At 35.4% G+C, this 17,989-nt stretch overlaps 2 protein-coding genes across 2 annotated transcripts; one reads left to right on the plus strand and one right to left on the minus strand.

Moving 5' to 3' along the window:
• Positions 1-7,139: 7,139 nt before the first annotated feature.
• LOC124896309 lies at positions 7,140-10,063 on the minus strand. The gene is made up of 6 exons (XM_047407866.1): positions 9,538-10,063; positions 8,892-9,257; positions 8,669-8,841; positions 8,506-8,572; positions 7,561-8,073; positions 7,140-7,477 (listed from the first exon to the last, which is right to left on the minus strand). The coding sequence occupies exons 1-6, from the start codon at positions 10,061-10,063 to the stop codon at positions 7,140-7,142; spliced, it is 1,983 nt and encodes a 660-aa protein (XP_047263822.1).
• Positions 10,064-10,761: 698 nt separating this feature from the next.
• On the plus strand, positions 10,762-12,306 carry LOC107855503 (elongation of fatty acids protein 3-like). The gene has a single exon (XM_016700524.2). It carries the CDS (start codon positions 11,194-11,196, stop codon positions 12,055-12,057), a length of 864 nt encoding a protein of 287 aa, XP_016556010.1. The 5' UTR covers positions 10,762-11,193; the 3' UTR covers positions 12,058-12,306.
• The last annotated feature ends 5,683 nt before the right edge of the window (positions 12,307-17,989 follow it).

The raw sequence follows: 17,989 nt of genomic DNA on the forward strand, positions 1-17,989 counted from the left end.
GCATGATTTCTCCTAAAAGGGGCATAAACAAATCAACTGAACAGAAACAGGAGGAAAAATAAGAAAATATGTATAGGACATACACGATAGCGTGGACAAGACCACAATCTTCTAGCTGGGTTGTCCTCCGATTATGACGTTTGCATTGACAGTAAGTCTCCATGTTTGCATCGCATTTTTACACGCAACATGGGATCGTTCTCGTCATTACAAATTCGATTCAAGATTGCATTTGACATTGTAAAACTATTTTCGGCAAATACCTAAACACAAAATTTAACATGATTTCAAAAAAATTTAAAAAATTCAGATGAAATTAAAGCTTTTAGGACTGAATTTCTTTAAAAATTACAACACAAATGGAAATATCTTACCTTTTAAGGTTGATTTTGTTGAGAAAAGATTAGAAAAAGAGACAAAAATTTTCTTCAAAATAGCCGTTAATGGCAACTGGAAGGAGGTTCGTGGTTTTAAAGGGGAGAAGAAGAAGAGAATTCAATTTTTTGGACATTTAATTGACACGTGGCAGAGTTTAATTGGGTATCTGAATCACATTTAATTGTTCACACGTCTGGCATGTATAACTACACGCAGAGCCAAAAAATAAGTAAAAATGGTGTATTTATAAGGAATTAAATTAGAATCGTGGGGTAATAGGTGGCATTGAAAGTTTAAGTGTCTTTTTGAAAATTTTGGATAACATCACTGGGATAATTATGTATTTACTTTTTTTTTTAAAAAAACTGTTTTTCACTCCCTTTTGAAGATTGTTACACTCGATGTTTTCTACAATGCTATTTTAAATTGCTTTTTGTCTAGGTAGAGGTATAGTTGTTGTTTTTTTTTTAAAAAAAAATACATTTATCTTGATGCTCACTAAAGTGTTTTCTGAAGCTCCTTTCAATTAATGGATACGTCCCAATTAAAAATCTTTAACAAAAGATCATGTAGAGGCATTACTTTCAATCAATTTTCCCCCCTACCACCTTCATTGATTGATAGTGGGGTCTAGCTTCATTAAATTTGTTGTATTTATGTCTGTAATATCTCTGAAAAAACAACTTTCCATTGAGGTAGAGTGAAATGGCTGGATTCTCTGTCACCTTTTCTTTCAATGATACATAATATATTTTCTCCTTTTAACACTTACTCTTAAAAAGTAATAATAAAATAATAATTTTCTTATATCACTCATAGTTATTATAAGTCATTTCACACACTGAGAAATAAATTAAAAATAATAGACACTATTTAATAAGAAGGATAAAATAGGTGTAATGAGTGAAGAATTATCTCTTGATTTTTTTAATTGAATAAGTAAACTAAATATCTATTTTTAATATATTGAAAAAAAATAAAAGTGGACGGAGAATATATTAAGAGCCTATTTGAATTGACTTATCTGAAATGTTTTTATGCATGTTTATAGTGTTAATAATTTGAATAAAATTTTAAAAAATGCTTATGAACACTTGATTTTGGCTGTGAATATAGTTTGTTAAACTATATAGCGTGTTATATACCCTGGAAACCAATTGGTGCTAGCAGAGATCTGGCTTTCCCTGTTGCAATTTGCAGAGAATATGAGAAACGTATACAATCTTGAGTTGTCTGTACGTGTTTATGTTTGAAAAATCAGGTAAACGCAGTGAAAACAAATAGATAAGATCACTATATAGACAATCAACATAAATACTTTCCGTAAAAAATGCTTAAAATTAATCTGAAATATCTCTTGAAGTGTGAGGCGTGAGCAGATATCTTGACGCGAATTCGTTTTAGAATCTGCAGTCTTCTACAGTGATTTCAAATTCACAACGCAAACTCTCTCAATAGGGCAAATACGGAATAAAATACTCAATTCTTATGTCTTTTCTTTTTGTTTTATTTCTAAAGTTAGGAAAATCCCCATTTATTAGAGTTGTCAATATGGGCCGGTCCATGCCATTCAGGCTAGCCCACACGGGTTTTGGAGTTTGACAGGTCAGACAGAGCTGATCCATGAATATGATAGGCCAGAAAATAGCAATCCCAACCTATCATACTGTGGCTGCAGGCCTCCACAAGTCAGCCCACTTTTTAAAATATATTATTTTTAGGGCAAAATTCGAAATAGCATACTTATCCCCTTAATTATGAGTTTCATAGCAACGGTTTCATAATTACATAATAGAGTAAGTTGCATTTTATATTTTTGCAAACTATTGCTACAAAAATACAAATACATAAGATTTTTGCTGCCCTTATAATCAATATGTATTTTGTATTTTTGCAAACTGTTGCTACAAAAATACAAATACATACAAATACATATGCTACAAAATGTAATTTGATAAAAGTGTTGTTATTTTTTGTAATTTAATACTTAAGTATGCTAGTTTAATTTATATATTTTTTCCTTATTTTTATAATCTTAATTTAAATTTTAAAATATTAATTACATAAATATTTGCAATACAATATTACATGAAGTTACAATTTGTTAATCAAATCTCAAATTTTTTTTAAAAAAATTCTAATAATTTATGAAATTAAATAACTTTTGACACTAAATTCAAATCAAATAGAGATTTTGAGAAACAAACAAAATTATTAATGAGTAATAATATAACTAGCTAAATAGTAATATTAACCTAATTTTGTTTTAATTGATCATAATAAAATACAAAGAAATATCAATATTTAGTCTATTAAAAGTGAAAATGAACTCCTAAAAAAAACTCTCATGACACTTATGACGTGTTCAACATCATCATGTCATCTTCATCAGAGATATTTGATTCTTTAAAAAATTTAGTATTTTGTATTTTAATTATTTATATATTTTATAAACATAATTAATATATAAGATGGTTCAAATAGATTTTGAGTTTGGACTCTTCTTTTTATTCTTAGTACTCTATTCTATCTTTTAATCATTTTTGTTTGGACCACGGGCCAACCCAACCCATATTGTTCAAACTTCACGGGTCAACGAATTTATTCGGCTCGGACTAAAAAATATGTTCTTAAACGGACTGTAAAAATCGTAGCTCGGCACTATTAAATTACAAGTTGGGCCGAGCCAGTTCAATGTGTCTGGCCCATATTGACGGTTCAACTATTTATAGAGATACTCCCCAACTCTATGGAGGAAAAAAAAAACACATAGACTGACTTGAACAAGGGCAGTTTTCCATAAAGAGCTCACGAGACTCCCCATACGAAGAAAGGAGCGACCCGCCAGATTCGAATCAGTGACTTCTTTCCCATAGAAAATAGAATTTTGAGTTCTTGTGTAATATGAGTACTTTGGGACCACATAATTAATAACTAAGGCTCCCTATTATGAAAATAATTTGAAATTATTCTTACCATAACAAATTAGTACAAATTATTCCACTAAAAATTCATAATTGCACTCCTCTATTTTTATTTCGAAATTTTCATTACACTTATGCCATTCCACATGCTAAGATTATAGATACTAGTCAATAAATTAAATTACTGACGTATTTAATATAATAATAATTTTCTTTAGAGCAATGTTTAGCTTATTTCATATGTCGAGTTCATAAATTCATTAGTCGAGTTTACACATGAAAATTTATAAGCTTCTCACAAATGACGTATCATCAATCTCTATACCGAGATATAGACTCCTTCAACTAACTTATTATTTCACCAATATATATTATTATCATTCAATCTACCAGAAATATTGACCCATCTCAGAATCGCACCTTTTAATAAATCAAAGCAATAAATAATATATACAGATCATAATAATTATATCAGAAATGAGAATATAAGTACATTTAACAGTTTAGAAAATATGACTTTTATCAATCATTCCAAAACAACTCTCTACTCGGTCTCATCCAATACATACAAAATGCACTAATACGAGAAGTTAGAACTACACTGTTCTATTAATCAAGATAAATTACATTTAATCTCATGCTACAATTATTCTGATGATTTATCCAAATTTTCATCTACAATTGTAAACTGTAATTTTAATTTATAATAATCGATAATTTAATTTTCTGTGTATAAGCTAAAACTCTATACACATATATACAATGATCTATTTAATGTAACGATTTATTGAATTGAATAAATAAATAATTAATAATTATTTAATGAATAATACTGCATAACTCACATGATTCTGGGTATATCTTAACAATCTAACTGTCTATTTTGTATATACGTATCTTCTCCCTTTATGGGTAAGAACCTTACATGACGATGACCACTTAGGTAAATTAGTAGCTCACTTGATCTCATGATGGTCAATAATAATTTGAATAACACGTCCCAAATTCAACAGGGATATAGCTATTAGCCACAGTGCCCACAACTAAACAATTTCTGTTATCATTGTTTTCAGAACTTGATTAGATACTTACAATCATCTTTATTGATGGCAAATATTTAAAAGTAGATGACTCAAAATTAAGGTCACTAGAATCGGTCAATGGATGATCCAATCCATATTTACCTTGATGATTCTGGTCGATTACATAGATATTCCTACTTTTTAGCTACAGTCCCCACAACTAATTTTTTCATATTTTTATTTATGACAGTTAAATAATATAAATGTCAATTGTCAGTATACAAATTTAACAATATTTCAGACAATCACTATCTCTATTACGAGGTTTAACTGTATTATCAAAAAAAAAATATATGAAAGTTATCAAGCTTGAAAATATCGGACTCAAAGATATTTTTTATAAAAAAAAAAAACGAAAACAGTTGAAAAGCAAACTCTATATTTAAAAGTTTAAATTTGAAGGGTTAATTGCATTAATAAATGATTGATTAATGCAGCTTGAACTTATTAATAGCTACAATTAAGGATTGCCAAACTTTTTTGGAGAAACATATGTAAATATTTACCACTTTTAACTGTACATAAATGGATCTCGACTTGAAAAAGGTGAGAATTATCCAAATAGAATTGAAGAGACTAGAATATGGTTAAGACTTCTGATTTAGTTAATTTAATCTACACTTCTCTCGATCTCTCTCTTTTTTTAAAAAAAAAAAAGAAGAAGTAATATATGTGCATGTCTTTTATCCAAGTAAAAATTTGATAAATGAAGGTAATAGGAAATGAAGAAAAACCAAATCCACCACAATTACTCTTTAGAATAGGGAGTTCCATGAAATATAATTGAACCGCTTATAAAGAACTAGTTTTTCTAAACATAAGAGAAGAATCTGATTCTCCTTTAACATTGAGAGTACTGGTTATCTATGTTATTTTCTATGAATTCAAGCTACTACAATGGCTGAATCTGAAATTGTGGCTAAAGATGGAAGGAGAAGAAGATATTTTCATATATCATTTAGTTGGTTACAATGAATACAACCATCTCTACTTATAAAGGAGTAGTTGCATATCACAGCTGTGTACAGCTCAGCATAGTTTGTTATCAGCCTAAACTAACCAACTCTAATCATTGGTCATTCTAATTAACTAACTAATCATCTCACTATCCAGCTCACTTTAATACCCCCCTCAAGCTGGAGGTTGCATCAAGTTAAGCACTCCAAGCTTGTTTAACAGATACACATGTTGACCTCTACCAAGTCCTTTTGTTAGTATGTCTGCCTGTTGTTCTCTAGTGCCAATGTAATGTGTTTGCACTGCTCCTTCTTTGATTTTTTTTTCTCACAAAATGGCAATCAATCTCTATATGCTTGGTACGTTCATGAAATATTGGATTAGCTGCAATCTGTAAAGCAGCTTTACTATCACAAAATACATCAATTGGTACATTAACCTTTACTCCAAGCTCATTAAATAGTCCCAGTAGCCAAACAATTTCAGCTGCTGCTGTTGCTAAGCTCCTATATTCTGCTTCAGCAAAACTCCTGGAGACCGTGTGTTGCGTCTTGGATTTCCAAGATATTAAAGAGCTTCCAAATTTGATGACAAAACCTGAGATCAACCTTCTGGTATTGGGACATGAGGCCCAATCGGCATCACAAAAACAACTCAAGAAATCAGTAGATGAACTGCTCATTAGGATTTCTAAACCTGGTTCCTGTTTCAAGTACTTCATCACCCTTATTGCTGCATCCCAATGTGACCTCTTAAGAACTTGTATGAATTGACTAAGAGTCTGTACAACAAAACTAATATCAGGTCTGGTCATAGTCAAATACAACAGCTTCCCAATCAACCTTTGATAGCCTGTTACATCCTCCAATAGCGGGTCATCTTTATTTCCAGCATACTCATCATAAGCTACACTGGTAAACTTCTGATTCACATCTATAGGGGTGTTAACTAGGTTTGCACCTCCAAGCCCCAAATCAAATATGACTTCAAGAACATACTTCCTTTGATTCAACAAAATCCCTTTCTTTGATCTCAAAACTTCAATTCCTAAGAAAAACTTCATTTCTCCTAAGTCTTTAACCTTGAACCTCCTATGCAGGGCTTGTTTTGTTTCTTGTATGAGCTCTTTGTTGCTGTCTGTGATCAATATGTCATCTACATATACCAACACTATCACAATATCATTTTTCTTCTTCTTTGTGAACATAGAATAATCATATTTGCTCTGACAGTACCCTGCTTCAACCAAAGCTTCTGTCAATTTTATATTCCATTGCCTTGATGCTTGTTTTAAACCATACAATGATTTCCTTAACTTGCACACCTTGGTCTTCCCCTGTCTCCCAAAACCTTGAGGGAGTGCCATGTAAACTTCCTCATCCAAATCACCTTGCAAGAAAGCATTATATACATCCATTTGATATAAATCCCATCCTCTTGATGATTCCAAGGCTATAATAGATCTTACCATCACCATCTTAGTCACAGGGGAGAATGTTTCATGATAATCAAGTCCTTCCCTTTGACTATATCCTTTTGCAACCAATCTAGCCCTGTATATTTCTACCTCTACATTTGCTTTGTACTTTATTTTGTATACCCACTTGGAGCCAATGGCAATTTTTCCTTTTAGAAGTTCAACTATTTCCCAAGTGTGATTATCTTCCAAGGATTTGATTTCCTGTTTCATTGCTTCCACCCAATTTTCATCCTTGGATGCTTCATAGAAACTGTGTGGATCCACTGTTGTTGAAAAATTTGCTAGTACTTTTCTGCAGCTAGCAGTCAGCATGTGATATTACACATAATTTGATATGGGGTAGGATGATTTCTCTCTTCCCTTTGTGGTGACATAATCCTCATGCCATAATGGTGGTTTAATAGCTCTTTCGGACCTTCTTGGAGATGTACTATGGTTTTTATGAAGAACATGTTCATGTTCCTGTTCTTGGACTATGTTTTCTCCAGTATCTTCATTGTTAACATTGCCACCAGCAATTTCATGATGTTCATCATCATCATCACCAGTTATATTAGTATCACCTGCTGCTGCATATGGGTCTTCTACAGTTTCTTCTTGACTAGCATCATCTTCTGTTGTATATGGTTCTACACCTTCTTGACCAGTATCACCTCCTATTGCATATGTCTCTTCTACACTTTCTTCTTAATCAAGTGGTGTTGCCCCCTGTCAAGAGATTGCGTAGAAGGAAAAACACCAGTAAAAGAAGTAGAGAAAGAAAACATATGCTTCTTGAATACATCCCTGCTAACAAAAAAAGTTTTTGTAGCACAATCAAATTGCTTGTATCCCTTTTGGGTGGTAGAATATCCCATCATGACAACAGTTTTTGCTCTCAAATCAAATTTATCAGATGGCACCAAATTTGTAGCGTAGCACAAACATCCAAAAACCTTTAAATGATCAAGGGAAGGCACCTTATGATGCAGCAACACATAAGGTGATTGACCTTGCAGAACCTCACTGGGTAATCTATTTAGTAGATATACAGAACCTTCAATACATTCACCCCAGTATCTGGCAGGGATATGAGCCTGAAATTTTAATGCTCTAGCAATATTCAAAATGTGTCTATGCTTTCGTTCAACAATGTCATTTTGTTGAAGAGTATAGACACAACTACTCTGATGAATAATACCATAAGAGTCAAAAAGATTCTGACACTGCACATTGAAGAATTCAGTACCATTATCTGATCTGACAATTTTTACTAAAACATCAAACTGAGTTCTTATTAAGCACAAAAAAGATTTCAATATTGTCATAACATCACTTTTCATTTGCAGCAGATAAACCCAAGTGTATCTAGTGAAATCATCAACATTAGTGAGGAATAAACTCTTTCTAGCATGAGTGGTAATTTTGTAAGGACCCCAAACATCAAGATGAATCATTTCTAGGGGTCTATTACTTCTAGATGTGCTAGTAGGAAAGGTTAACCTGCTCTATTTAGCTAATGGGAAAATGGGACAATCAACAGCTGCAGATGCATTAGGTACATTTTTCTGGACCACACCAAGCTTGTGCATGACTTGTACTGGTGGATGTCCTAATCTTGGATGTCATATCTCAGTAGTTATTGTTTGTCTTGGTTGTGCAGTAGATTGTAAGATAGTATTGGTGAAGCAGTCATCATTGGAACCTGACTTCACTATGTACAAACTTCCTTCCTCCCTACCAATCCCCATCACCCTGCCACTGTAAAGATCCTGAAAAATACAGAAATCAACAAAGAAAGTGACAGAGCAAGATAGGCTCTTGGTTGGTTTTGAAACTGAGATCAAGTTATACTTGAAATCTGGCACATGCAAAACATTATCCACTCTCATATTGTTTATGAACTCAGCAGCTCCTACATGTGTGATGTTAGATGTGTTTTCATTCAGTAAATGTATATGTTGATAAGCTGAATACTTTGTCTCAACTATGTTCTCTAGTAGATTAAGATTGGATGCCACATGCTGTGTAGCACCGGAGTCTATAATCCACTCATTGAACAAAAATTGGCCAACAGTGATGTAATAGTACCTGCCAGATTAGTGTGATTATCATGCTGCTGCTTCTTATCATTCTTCATCTCTTGGAGCTGTCTATACTGCTCATCTGTGAAGGTCTGCACACCTGTACTAGAACTAGGGTTATTTGAAGCACCATGCTCAGTGACATAAGACCTTCTAACTTTGATCATAACATTGTTTGCTGCAAAGGTTCCTTTTCTATCGAAATGAGGGTTATATGATTTTCTATCATAGTGTGGATTGTATGGCTTTCTCTCAGGATTCCCAGCGTAATCTTTTCTTTTGGAGTCATCATCATGAACCTTCTTGTGATCATCAGACTGTCCAGGATGCCCAACCAACCAATAACAATCTTCCTTGACATGGCCTCCTCTGCCTGATCACACTTAATAAAAGGTTTTCTTACCTTTATAGGATTGACCACGAGTGAATTATATAGCCAGAGGTTCTCCTTTCCCTCCTAGTGTTGGAAAGGGACAAGATCTTTGACTCTCATCTTCACTAAGCAGAGCATAAGCAAGATTTAGTGAAGGCTCTATTGTTTTCAACAATAATTGTCTTCGAACTTGTTCATAGGATTCATTCACTAAGAAATTGCATTAATTTTTGTCTCTTCAAATGCTCAATGTACTCCTTTGATTTTACACAATCACAACCTGGTGTGGGGACCAAATCATCATACTCATCCCAGAGCTCCCTCAATCGAGTGAAGTATGTTGCTATTAAATCTGTACCTTGAGAAATTATGACAATTTCACGATGCAACTGGAAAATACGAACTCGGTTAACTTTATCAAAATGCTCCTTCAAGTCTTCCCATACCAGATGTGTACTCGATGAGTACACAATCCCACTAAGGAGGCTCGCAGAGACTGTATTCATGATCCACGAAAGTACAATCGCGTTGCAAGTCTCCCAATCTTCGTGCAATTCAGTACTGAACTGCTCCTTTCTGCAAGTACCTATAACAAATCCCAATTTCCTTTTTGCTTGCAATGCGATTGTCATCGATCGCCGCCACAAGCCAGAATTTTTTGACCCAGTTAATTTGACCGGAATCAGTACCGATCCTGGTGTATCAGATGGATGAATATACATAGGATGAGTATTGCTCACCTTTTCTGTTGATATGGAAGGTAATTCCTCGAAGGAAGTTGAGGTAGATCGTAATTCCGATGCCATTCAGGTACCGCAATTTGACAAAAAACAACTTTAATTGAGTTTTCAAGTGTGTGATCCCAGTCACTTTGCTCGTAACCGCTCTGATACCATGTTATTTTCTATGAATTCAAGCTACTACAATGGCTGAATCTGAAATTTTAGCTAAGGATAGAAGGAGAAGAAGATATTTTCATTTATCACTTAGTTGGTTACAATGAATACAACCATCCCTACTTATAAAGGAGTAGCTGCATATCACAGCTGTGTACAGCTCAGCATTGGTTTATTATCAGCCTAAACTAACTGACTCTAATCATTGGTTTCTAATTAACTAACTAATCATCTCACTATCCAACTCACTTTAATAATCTAGTGGAGCACTAACAAGTGAATTTGGTAGAAATTGTGAAGCATCAAAGTTTTAAAACGTGTCTAAATGAATCCTTAGATTGTGCCATTAAAAGTGAAGTCTATATATTTTATAAGAGTTCAAGTTTAATGCGTTATAGAAGTACAAATATTTACACCACTGAGTCACATAGACATATAGAAGGTAATAACATGTAACTAAAAACTCTTTGCCTAAGCTTTAATTTAATCTATTGGCGTATTTGTTTGAATACATAAATAATTTAGAGTAACAGTAGTTACATTTAAAAAAAACATGAAATAAATAAGATCAACATATATCCACCCGAAAAATAATATCTTGAAGTAATAAGAGTATTGGCTATGATTATTAGAAGATTAAAGGGACGATATCTACAAATATAATGTATTATTATTATGAGGAGTAAAACCACATTTTAAATGAGTCTAAAATGGCGATAAAGGAGTTGGGGGGAAAGGGCCTTGGTTTCCAACCTATATATGTCGGTTCTAGGTTGCTTCTTCAGTTGTTTTTTTCAATATAAACAGCACAAAATTTCATACCAACCAGTCATTTTCAATCAAACCTTTCACTAAAATTCAACTGCGTAGCTATTTCTTTTGCTGCAACATAACGGAGCTAGTGCCTAGCAGTATACAACAAAGTTTAGCAGTGGAACTACCTTATGCAAATCACATTAATTCATATTCACAATAGTTGCTGATATATCATTCATTCATCCATATCAACTCTCTGGCTTCTGATCGCATATATTTTTCCGATGATTCAGAACGTACGTTATTACCTCTCCGAGCACCCTTCCGTCGTTAATTTTCGTTGGAGTCATAGCCAATCATGGGGCAACACGTGGTCCTTCCTCTTCACCTCCATAACTGCCTACGTCTTCTTCTCCGTCTTCCTCCATTTCCTCCTCCTCCTCCTCTTCCGCCACCGCCGTCCTCTCCCTCTCGGCCCTATCCCCGCCGTCCACTCCCTCTCCATGGCCCTCATCTCCCTCACCATATTCACCGGAATCCTCCTCTCCGCCGCCGCTGAAATCCGGGAAACTCGTTGGTTCTGGCGGCGGAGCAAAACCACCACTTTCCAATGGCTCCTCTGTTTCCCTCTCGGCACGCGTCCTTCTGGACGCGTGTTCTTTTGGTCCTATGTCTTCTACCTCTCTCGCTTCCTCAACATACTGCGTACTTTCTTCACTATTTTCAATCGTCGAAAGCTCTCCTTCTTTCAACTCTTCAACCATTCCATTCTCATATTTATGTCCTTCCTATGGCTGGAATTTTCTCAGTCGTTTCAGGTGCTCGCAATACTATTTACAACGTTGTTGTATTCTGTTGTTTATGGCTACAGATTTTGGACGGCGATTGGATTGCGAAGCGCGTGCTTCCCGTTTGTAGTGAGCTGTCGGATTTTGCTACTGGGGTGTAACGTTGTGTGCCATGTTGGGGTGCTGTTGCTTCATTTCATGAAAGGTGGGTGTAACGGAATTGGGGCATGGGTTTTCAATTCTGTGCTGAATGCTGCTATACTTTTCTTGTTTCTCAACTTTTATGTGAAGGTGCATCTGAGGAGTAGGAAGGTTGAAGAGACTGAAAATTTAGACTCCGCGATGAACAAGGACATTTAATTTGAAGTCAAGCCAGCTTGTCTACTTCTTTTCTTAACCAAATCTTGCATTGAAGTTTTGTGAGTTTGGATTGTAAATTCCGCTAAAGGAATGGAGTAATTTATACTTTACAGTTATGAATACGTATAACACTGTAATTGATACAGCTTATCAGAATTCACAGTCAATGATTGAAGTAGTGATATCCAGACGGCTGAATCATGACAACGTCATTTCACGCATGGTGATCAATTGATGCCCTTTTGGTTATATTCTTTAGTTTGACCAAGTTCTCGGAACCACAAATCCAAAAGTAATTTTTCTGATCTCTCTTATGTCAAAATGCTTCGTTTGGTACCTCAGATATCTTAGGATCATTTAAAATTATTTTATCCTGGCCATATCATAGGTGAGATAAATTAGTGTAGGAATTATAATTTCAGTATAATTTAGTTCTAGCACCAAACAACCCCTTAAAACCAAAAAAAATACTAAAAAAAAAAGTTGAAAACGTTATCAAACTAGCTACTATTAATTTGTACATGATTTTTCCGTGATTCACTGTCTAATGATATTTATAGTACTTAACATATACCAATATGGATGAAAACTTTGCTCACTAGATTACTCTCCTATTAACTTCTAGCTAATTTCTGTGATGATTCGAGAGTCATTTTAGGATGGGCAACTTGAGGGTCTTTCTTTTTTATTATTAATGTTGAGGACATATATATATATATATATGTGTGTGTGTCTGAGGGGGTCCGAGGGGGAGGGAGGGGGGGCTGTTTTGGGGGTGGGGAAGGAGGGGAGGGCGGGCGGGGGAGTGGGGGCAAGGTCTAGCGTTAGGGGTGGTAAAGGAAGGCGTGTTGCTGGAGTTGATAGGCTGAGGGTTGGGTCTTGGAATATAGGGACTCTTCAGGGTAAGTCTATAGAGCTGGTGAAGATTCCTAGAAAAAGGAGGATCAATATTGCGTGTGTGCAGGAGACTAGGTGGGTAGGGTTTAAGGCAAGGGATGTAGATGGTTATAAGTTATGGTACTCTGGTAGCGAGAGGCGTAAGAATGGAGTTGGCATCTTAGTAGATGAAGAGCTTAAATGGCATCTTAGTGGATGAAGAGCTTAGAGGGCAGGTAGTGGAGGTTAAGAGGATCAACGATAGGTTGATGACTGTTAAGTTGGTTATTGGGTGGTTTACCCTGAATGTGTGTAGTGTTTATGCGCCGCAGGTGGGCTTGGATGGGGGGGGGGGGAGAAGTTGCGGTTTTGGGAGGCTTTGGATGAGGTGGTGAGAAGAGTGCCTAATTCTGAGAAGATTGTTGTAGCGGGGGACTTCAATGGGCACATTGGGTCGTTACCGGGAGGCTTTGATGATGTGCATGGTGGTTTTGGTTTTGGAGAGAGGAATGACGAAGGAGCTGCTCTATTGGATTTTGCGAGGTCTTTTGGGTTGGTAGTGGTGAATTCGAGCTTTCCAAAGAAGGACGATCACCTGATTACCTTCCAAAGCGCGATAACCAAGACCCAAATTGACTTTTTGCTGCTTAGGAAAGAGGATAGGGTGTTGTATAAGGATTGTAAAGTCATTCCGGGTGAGAATCTTTCGACTTAACATAGGCTTTTGGTAATGGACTTGGGTATAAAGCGAGATAAGAAGAGAAGGCGTGAGGAGGGTAGACCTAGAATTAAGTGGGGCGGTTTAACGCCGGCGACTGCGCGGGTAATAGAAGAGAAGGTGGTGGGTATGGGGGTGTGGAAGTGTAGGGGAGATGTGGATGATATGTGGGATAGGGTGGCTAGGTGCATCAAGGAGACTGCTAGTGAGGTGTTGGGTATTTCTAGGGGCCGGGCGGGCCACCGTCAGGGGGATTGATGGTGGAATGAAGAAGTTAAGAAGAGAGTGGAGGTGAAGAAGGAGGCGTATGCTAAGTTGGTTGAGAGTAAGGATGAAGAAGAGAAGCGGGCCAATAGGAAGGAGTACAATATAGCAAGGAAGGAGGCTAAGGTAGGAGTTACGATGTAGTTTTGATTGATGAGACGCGGGGGTGTGTGAATAATAAACTAGAGGTGTGGCGACAGATCCTTGAGTCTAAAGGGTTCAGGTTGAGTAGGACCGAAACAGAGTATTTGGAATGCAGGTTTAATGACTTACGGCAGAAGGACGACATGGTAGTAAGGTTAGATTCCCAAGCGGTGTGCAAGAGGGGTAGTTTCAAGTATCTCGGGTCCATGATTCAGGAAAATGGTGAGATTGAAGAGGATGTCTCCCACCGTATTGGGGCGGGATGGATGAAGTGGAAGCTCGCCTCATGGGTGTTGTGTGATAGGAAGGTGCCGCCCAAGCTTAATGGCAAATTCTACAGGGTGGCAGTTCGTCCGGCCATGTTATATGGAGCGGAGTGTTGGCCAGTCAAAAATTCTTACATCCAAAAATTGAAGGTGGCAGAAATGCAGATATTGCGTTGGACGATCAAGGTTATCCATTTATCACAATATTTGTCTAATTGAACCATTGAAGTCTATTGTAACTTAATCTGAAAGTTTTAGTGCAGTGCATTCTCCAATGGGATAACATATATGATCTCATACTTTCAGATCTTTTTTTTAATCATATTTTTCAAAGACTATTGTATGTGTTTGCCCATAAAAATTAAAGTTCTTTTGGGATTAGAGTTGGAGTTGATGTTGATCATAAATACAATTTAAATTTATTTTTAAATTATTTTATTTTTTGAATTTAAATTTAAGTTGTATTTTGAAATTTCATGGTCAAATACCAATTTAAAGTTATATTTGGAATAAAATAAAAATTATTTATGACCAAACAGGCACTAAAAATAGTTGACTTTTAACTTCTTTTGCAATTTGTAAACTATATTGATAATGCAGTAGTTTTAAGTATTAATATTATACACGCGTTGAGCATCGCTAGTATTCCAAATTACTATATTGATATATTGACACCTAACCCGTTATTATATTGTTGTCAAAACCAAAAGTTGTCAAGCAAGCATTCATAGCAGCAATATTTGAACTAGATGGGTAATGTCTCTTTTATTGATATGTAACGCGCTATTTATATTGTTGTCAATACCAAAAGTGGTACAGTAAGCATTCATACCAGCAATATTTGAACTAGTTGGGGTTGACTAATTTTCTCTATTTTAGACTATTCATGATGTTATTACAGTATTTTTATAATGAAAAATGATCACAAATCGATCTTATCTTTTATCTGAATTTCGTCCGTGCTAGGTAAAACTCATTGACATTGGAGGACCGCCGAGAGTTATGAATTATGATGTGATCAGTAGAAGATTATCTTTTGCATTTTAGTTAAAGATTTCAGATTCGAGTCTAGAATGAAAAAAAAATTAAAATATAAAAATTGCTATTTACTTTAATAGGATTTACACGATATATATATATGTATATATATATCCGAATTGAGTTAGTAGGGGCTTCAAATCATATATGGAGCATTGATGGGAAACCAACAAAATGGAAGGGGTTAATTTTTTAATGTCATTATATGCAGAGCTCTACTTTGTCCATCTCTAGGTATTATATATTTGCAGATCGATAGTGCTAAGCTCATTGAATTCGAGTCTTATCCCAATCTTAATTCAAGTATGTGCCGACATGCTTTCCCATCTCTCAATAACTTGAAACTCAGTGGAGTTATTTCTTGTCAGCTCCCTAATATTGTTACCAGATGCTGTGCAGTGATCAAATTTTTTCTGTAACTTTCAGGATATATTTTGGAGAGTTTTCCAATGAACTTAATTAAAAATAATCCCTCCATCTTATTTTAGTTGCCACTTTTCCTTTTAGATGCATACTGAGAAATCATAAATAAGAAGTTAGTTTTATAAGTAAGTGCTCGCCTTTTCAAAAAAATTAATCGTATGATAATATGAGAATAAATTAATTAATTCTCTCTTAATTTAGTAAGTGTTGAAGACATTGAAGAAGTAGTGAACTCAAACAGAAAATAAAGTAGACTTGGTTCCAGCTTTCAGTTATAACTGTTCTAATAGTTAGTTACAAAATAGTTAATGGCTAGTTGAGTTAGTTAGGCATATCACAAGCTAGTATATATACATAAAAATGTACATTGTTCTATTCATTCAATAGAAACATTTACTCTTCTCTCTCATCTTCTTCTTCTTCTCTCATTTCTCTTTTTTCCCTTCTTCTACAAATACTATCAAACTCTGTACTTCCTCCATTGTTGAATAAACAAGAAGCTTACTGCTATCTTGTATAATTACATGGTATCAAAGCCACTACTCACTGGAATACTAGTAGAGCAAGGTCGATTCCAGTAGATTGAATCAAGATCAAGAAGTCTGCAATCAAGAATTGTAGAGCTACTTCAATGGATAATCAAATTGTTCCTGTGAATATGGTTAAAACAAGCAGAGCTACTCCCAATTCATTGGATTACAATCATCCCCTCTTTCTCAGCCCTTCTAATGTAAGTGGCATACAAATCATCTCTTTTCAATTGATAGGAATTGAGAATTTTTCAGCCTGGTTTAGATCCATGTGTTAGCCTTACTAGGGAGAAATACGTTGGGCATGGTAGATAGAACATGCTCTAAAGATAAGTTCTCAAATGAGTTGAGTAGTCACTGGGAAAGAGTCAATGCAATTGTACTTTCTTGGATCATGAATTCAGTTTCTAAAGAGTTACTTGGTGGAATCATGTATGCATCTGTAGCTAGTGCAGTTTGGAATGAGCTATCTGAAAGGTTTAACAAAGTTGATGAGGCAAGAACCTTTAATCTGCACAAAGATATAGCCACATTGTCTCAAGGAACTGCCTCAGTGTCTATGTATTTCTCGAAACTAAAGGATTTGTGGGAAGAATTTGAGGCTCTTGTGCCTGCACCTGGGTGTGAATGTGAGAAATCAAAAGAATATGTACTACATCTGCAGAAACTGAAACTGTTTCAGTTTCTTATCGGTCTGAATGAGACCTACACACAAGCAAAAAGTCAAATCTTGCTTATGACCCCTCTCCCAAATGTGAACCAAGCCTATGCAATGATCATAAGTGATGAAAGTCAAAAATCTGTTACAAGTCAGGCTGGAATCTTGGGAATGAATCTTTTAGTTAATGCCAAGAACCTTGAGATAGCCATGTATGCAAGAAATGGTCTAGGTGAAAACAACAATCAGAAGTTCAAGAAAAAATTTAATCTGCAATATGATTTCTGCAAACTAAAGGTGCACACTAAGAAAAACTGCTGGAAGATAGTAGGCTATCCTCAAGATTACGAGGCCAAGAAGAAGTTCAAACATAAAGGGAATAACACAGCTTAAAATGTGTCTTCAATGGATCAGGGTGGCTCTCATTCTATGCAGAAGCGGTCTAATAAGGATGCAGGACAGTTTCTAGTGTCTGATAGCCAGTTGGAGCAGTTGATTCAGATGGGAAATGTTGTATTCACCAAGGAACAATATGGTCAAATCTTGCAAATGATCAACAAAACAACTCTGTCAACACACCTTGCGAGTCTACAAATGTAACAAGTGCAAGTATTTCTGCTTGTCTAGCCTCTTTTGATTCTCAGATATGGATTATAGATACTGCTGCTACTAACCATATGGTTGGAAACTCAGACCTGTTACTTAAGAAGAGTGTTACAGAGTTGGAAAAACCAAAGAAGGTATATCTACCAAATGGTGACACTACAATGGTCACTCAAGTGGGAACTAGTTGCCTGTCAGAAGGAAATAACATCACAGATGTCTATCACATTCCACAGTTTACATGTAGCCTTTTATCAGTATCACAAGTAACTAAGGAGTGGAATTGCTCAGTGAATTTCTTTCCTAATTTCTGTATTTTCCAGGATCTTTGTACTGGAAAGGTGAGGGGGATTGGTAAGCTTGATGGAGAACTATATGTGCTTAGAGATCAGTCAAGGAAAGAGGTTGCAAT

The sequence above is a fragment of the Capsicum annuum genome, chromosome 2 (assembly GCF_002878395.1).
Source record: "Capsicum annuum cultivar UCD-10X-F1 chromosome 2, UCD10Xv1.1, whole genome shotgun sequence".
NCBI classification, from domain to species: Eukaryota; Viridiplantae; Streptophyta; class Magnoliopsida; order Solanales; family Solanaceae; genus Capsicum; species Capsicum annuum.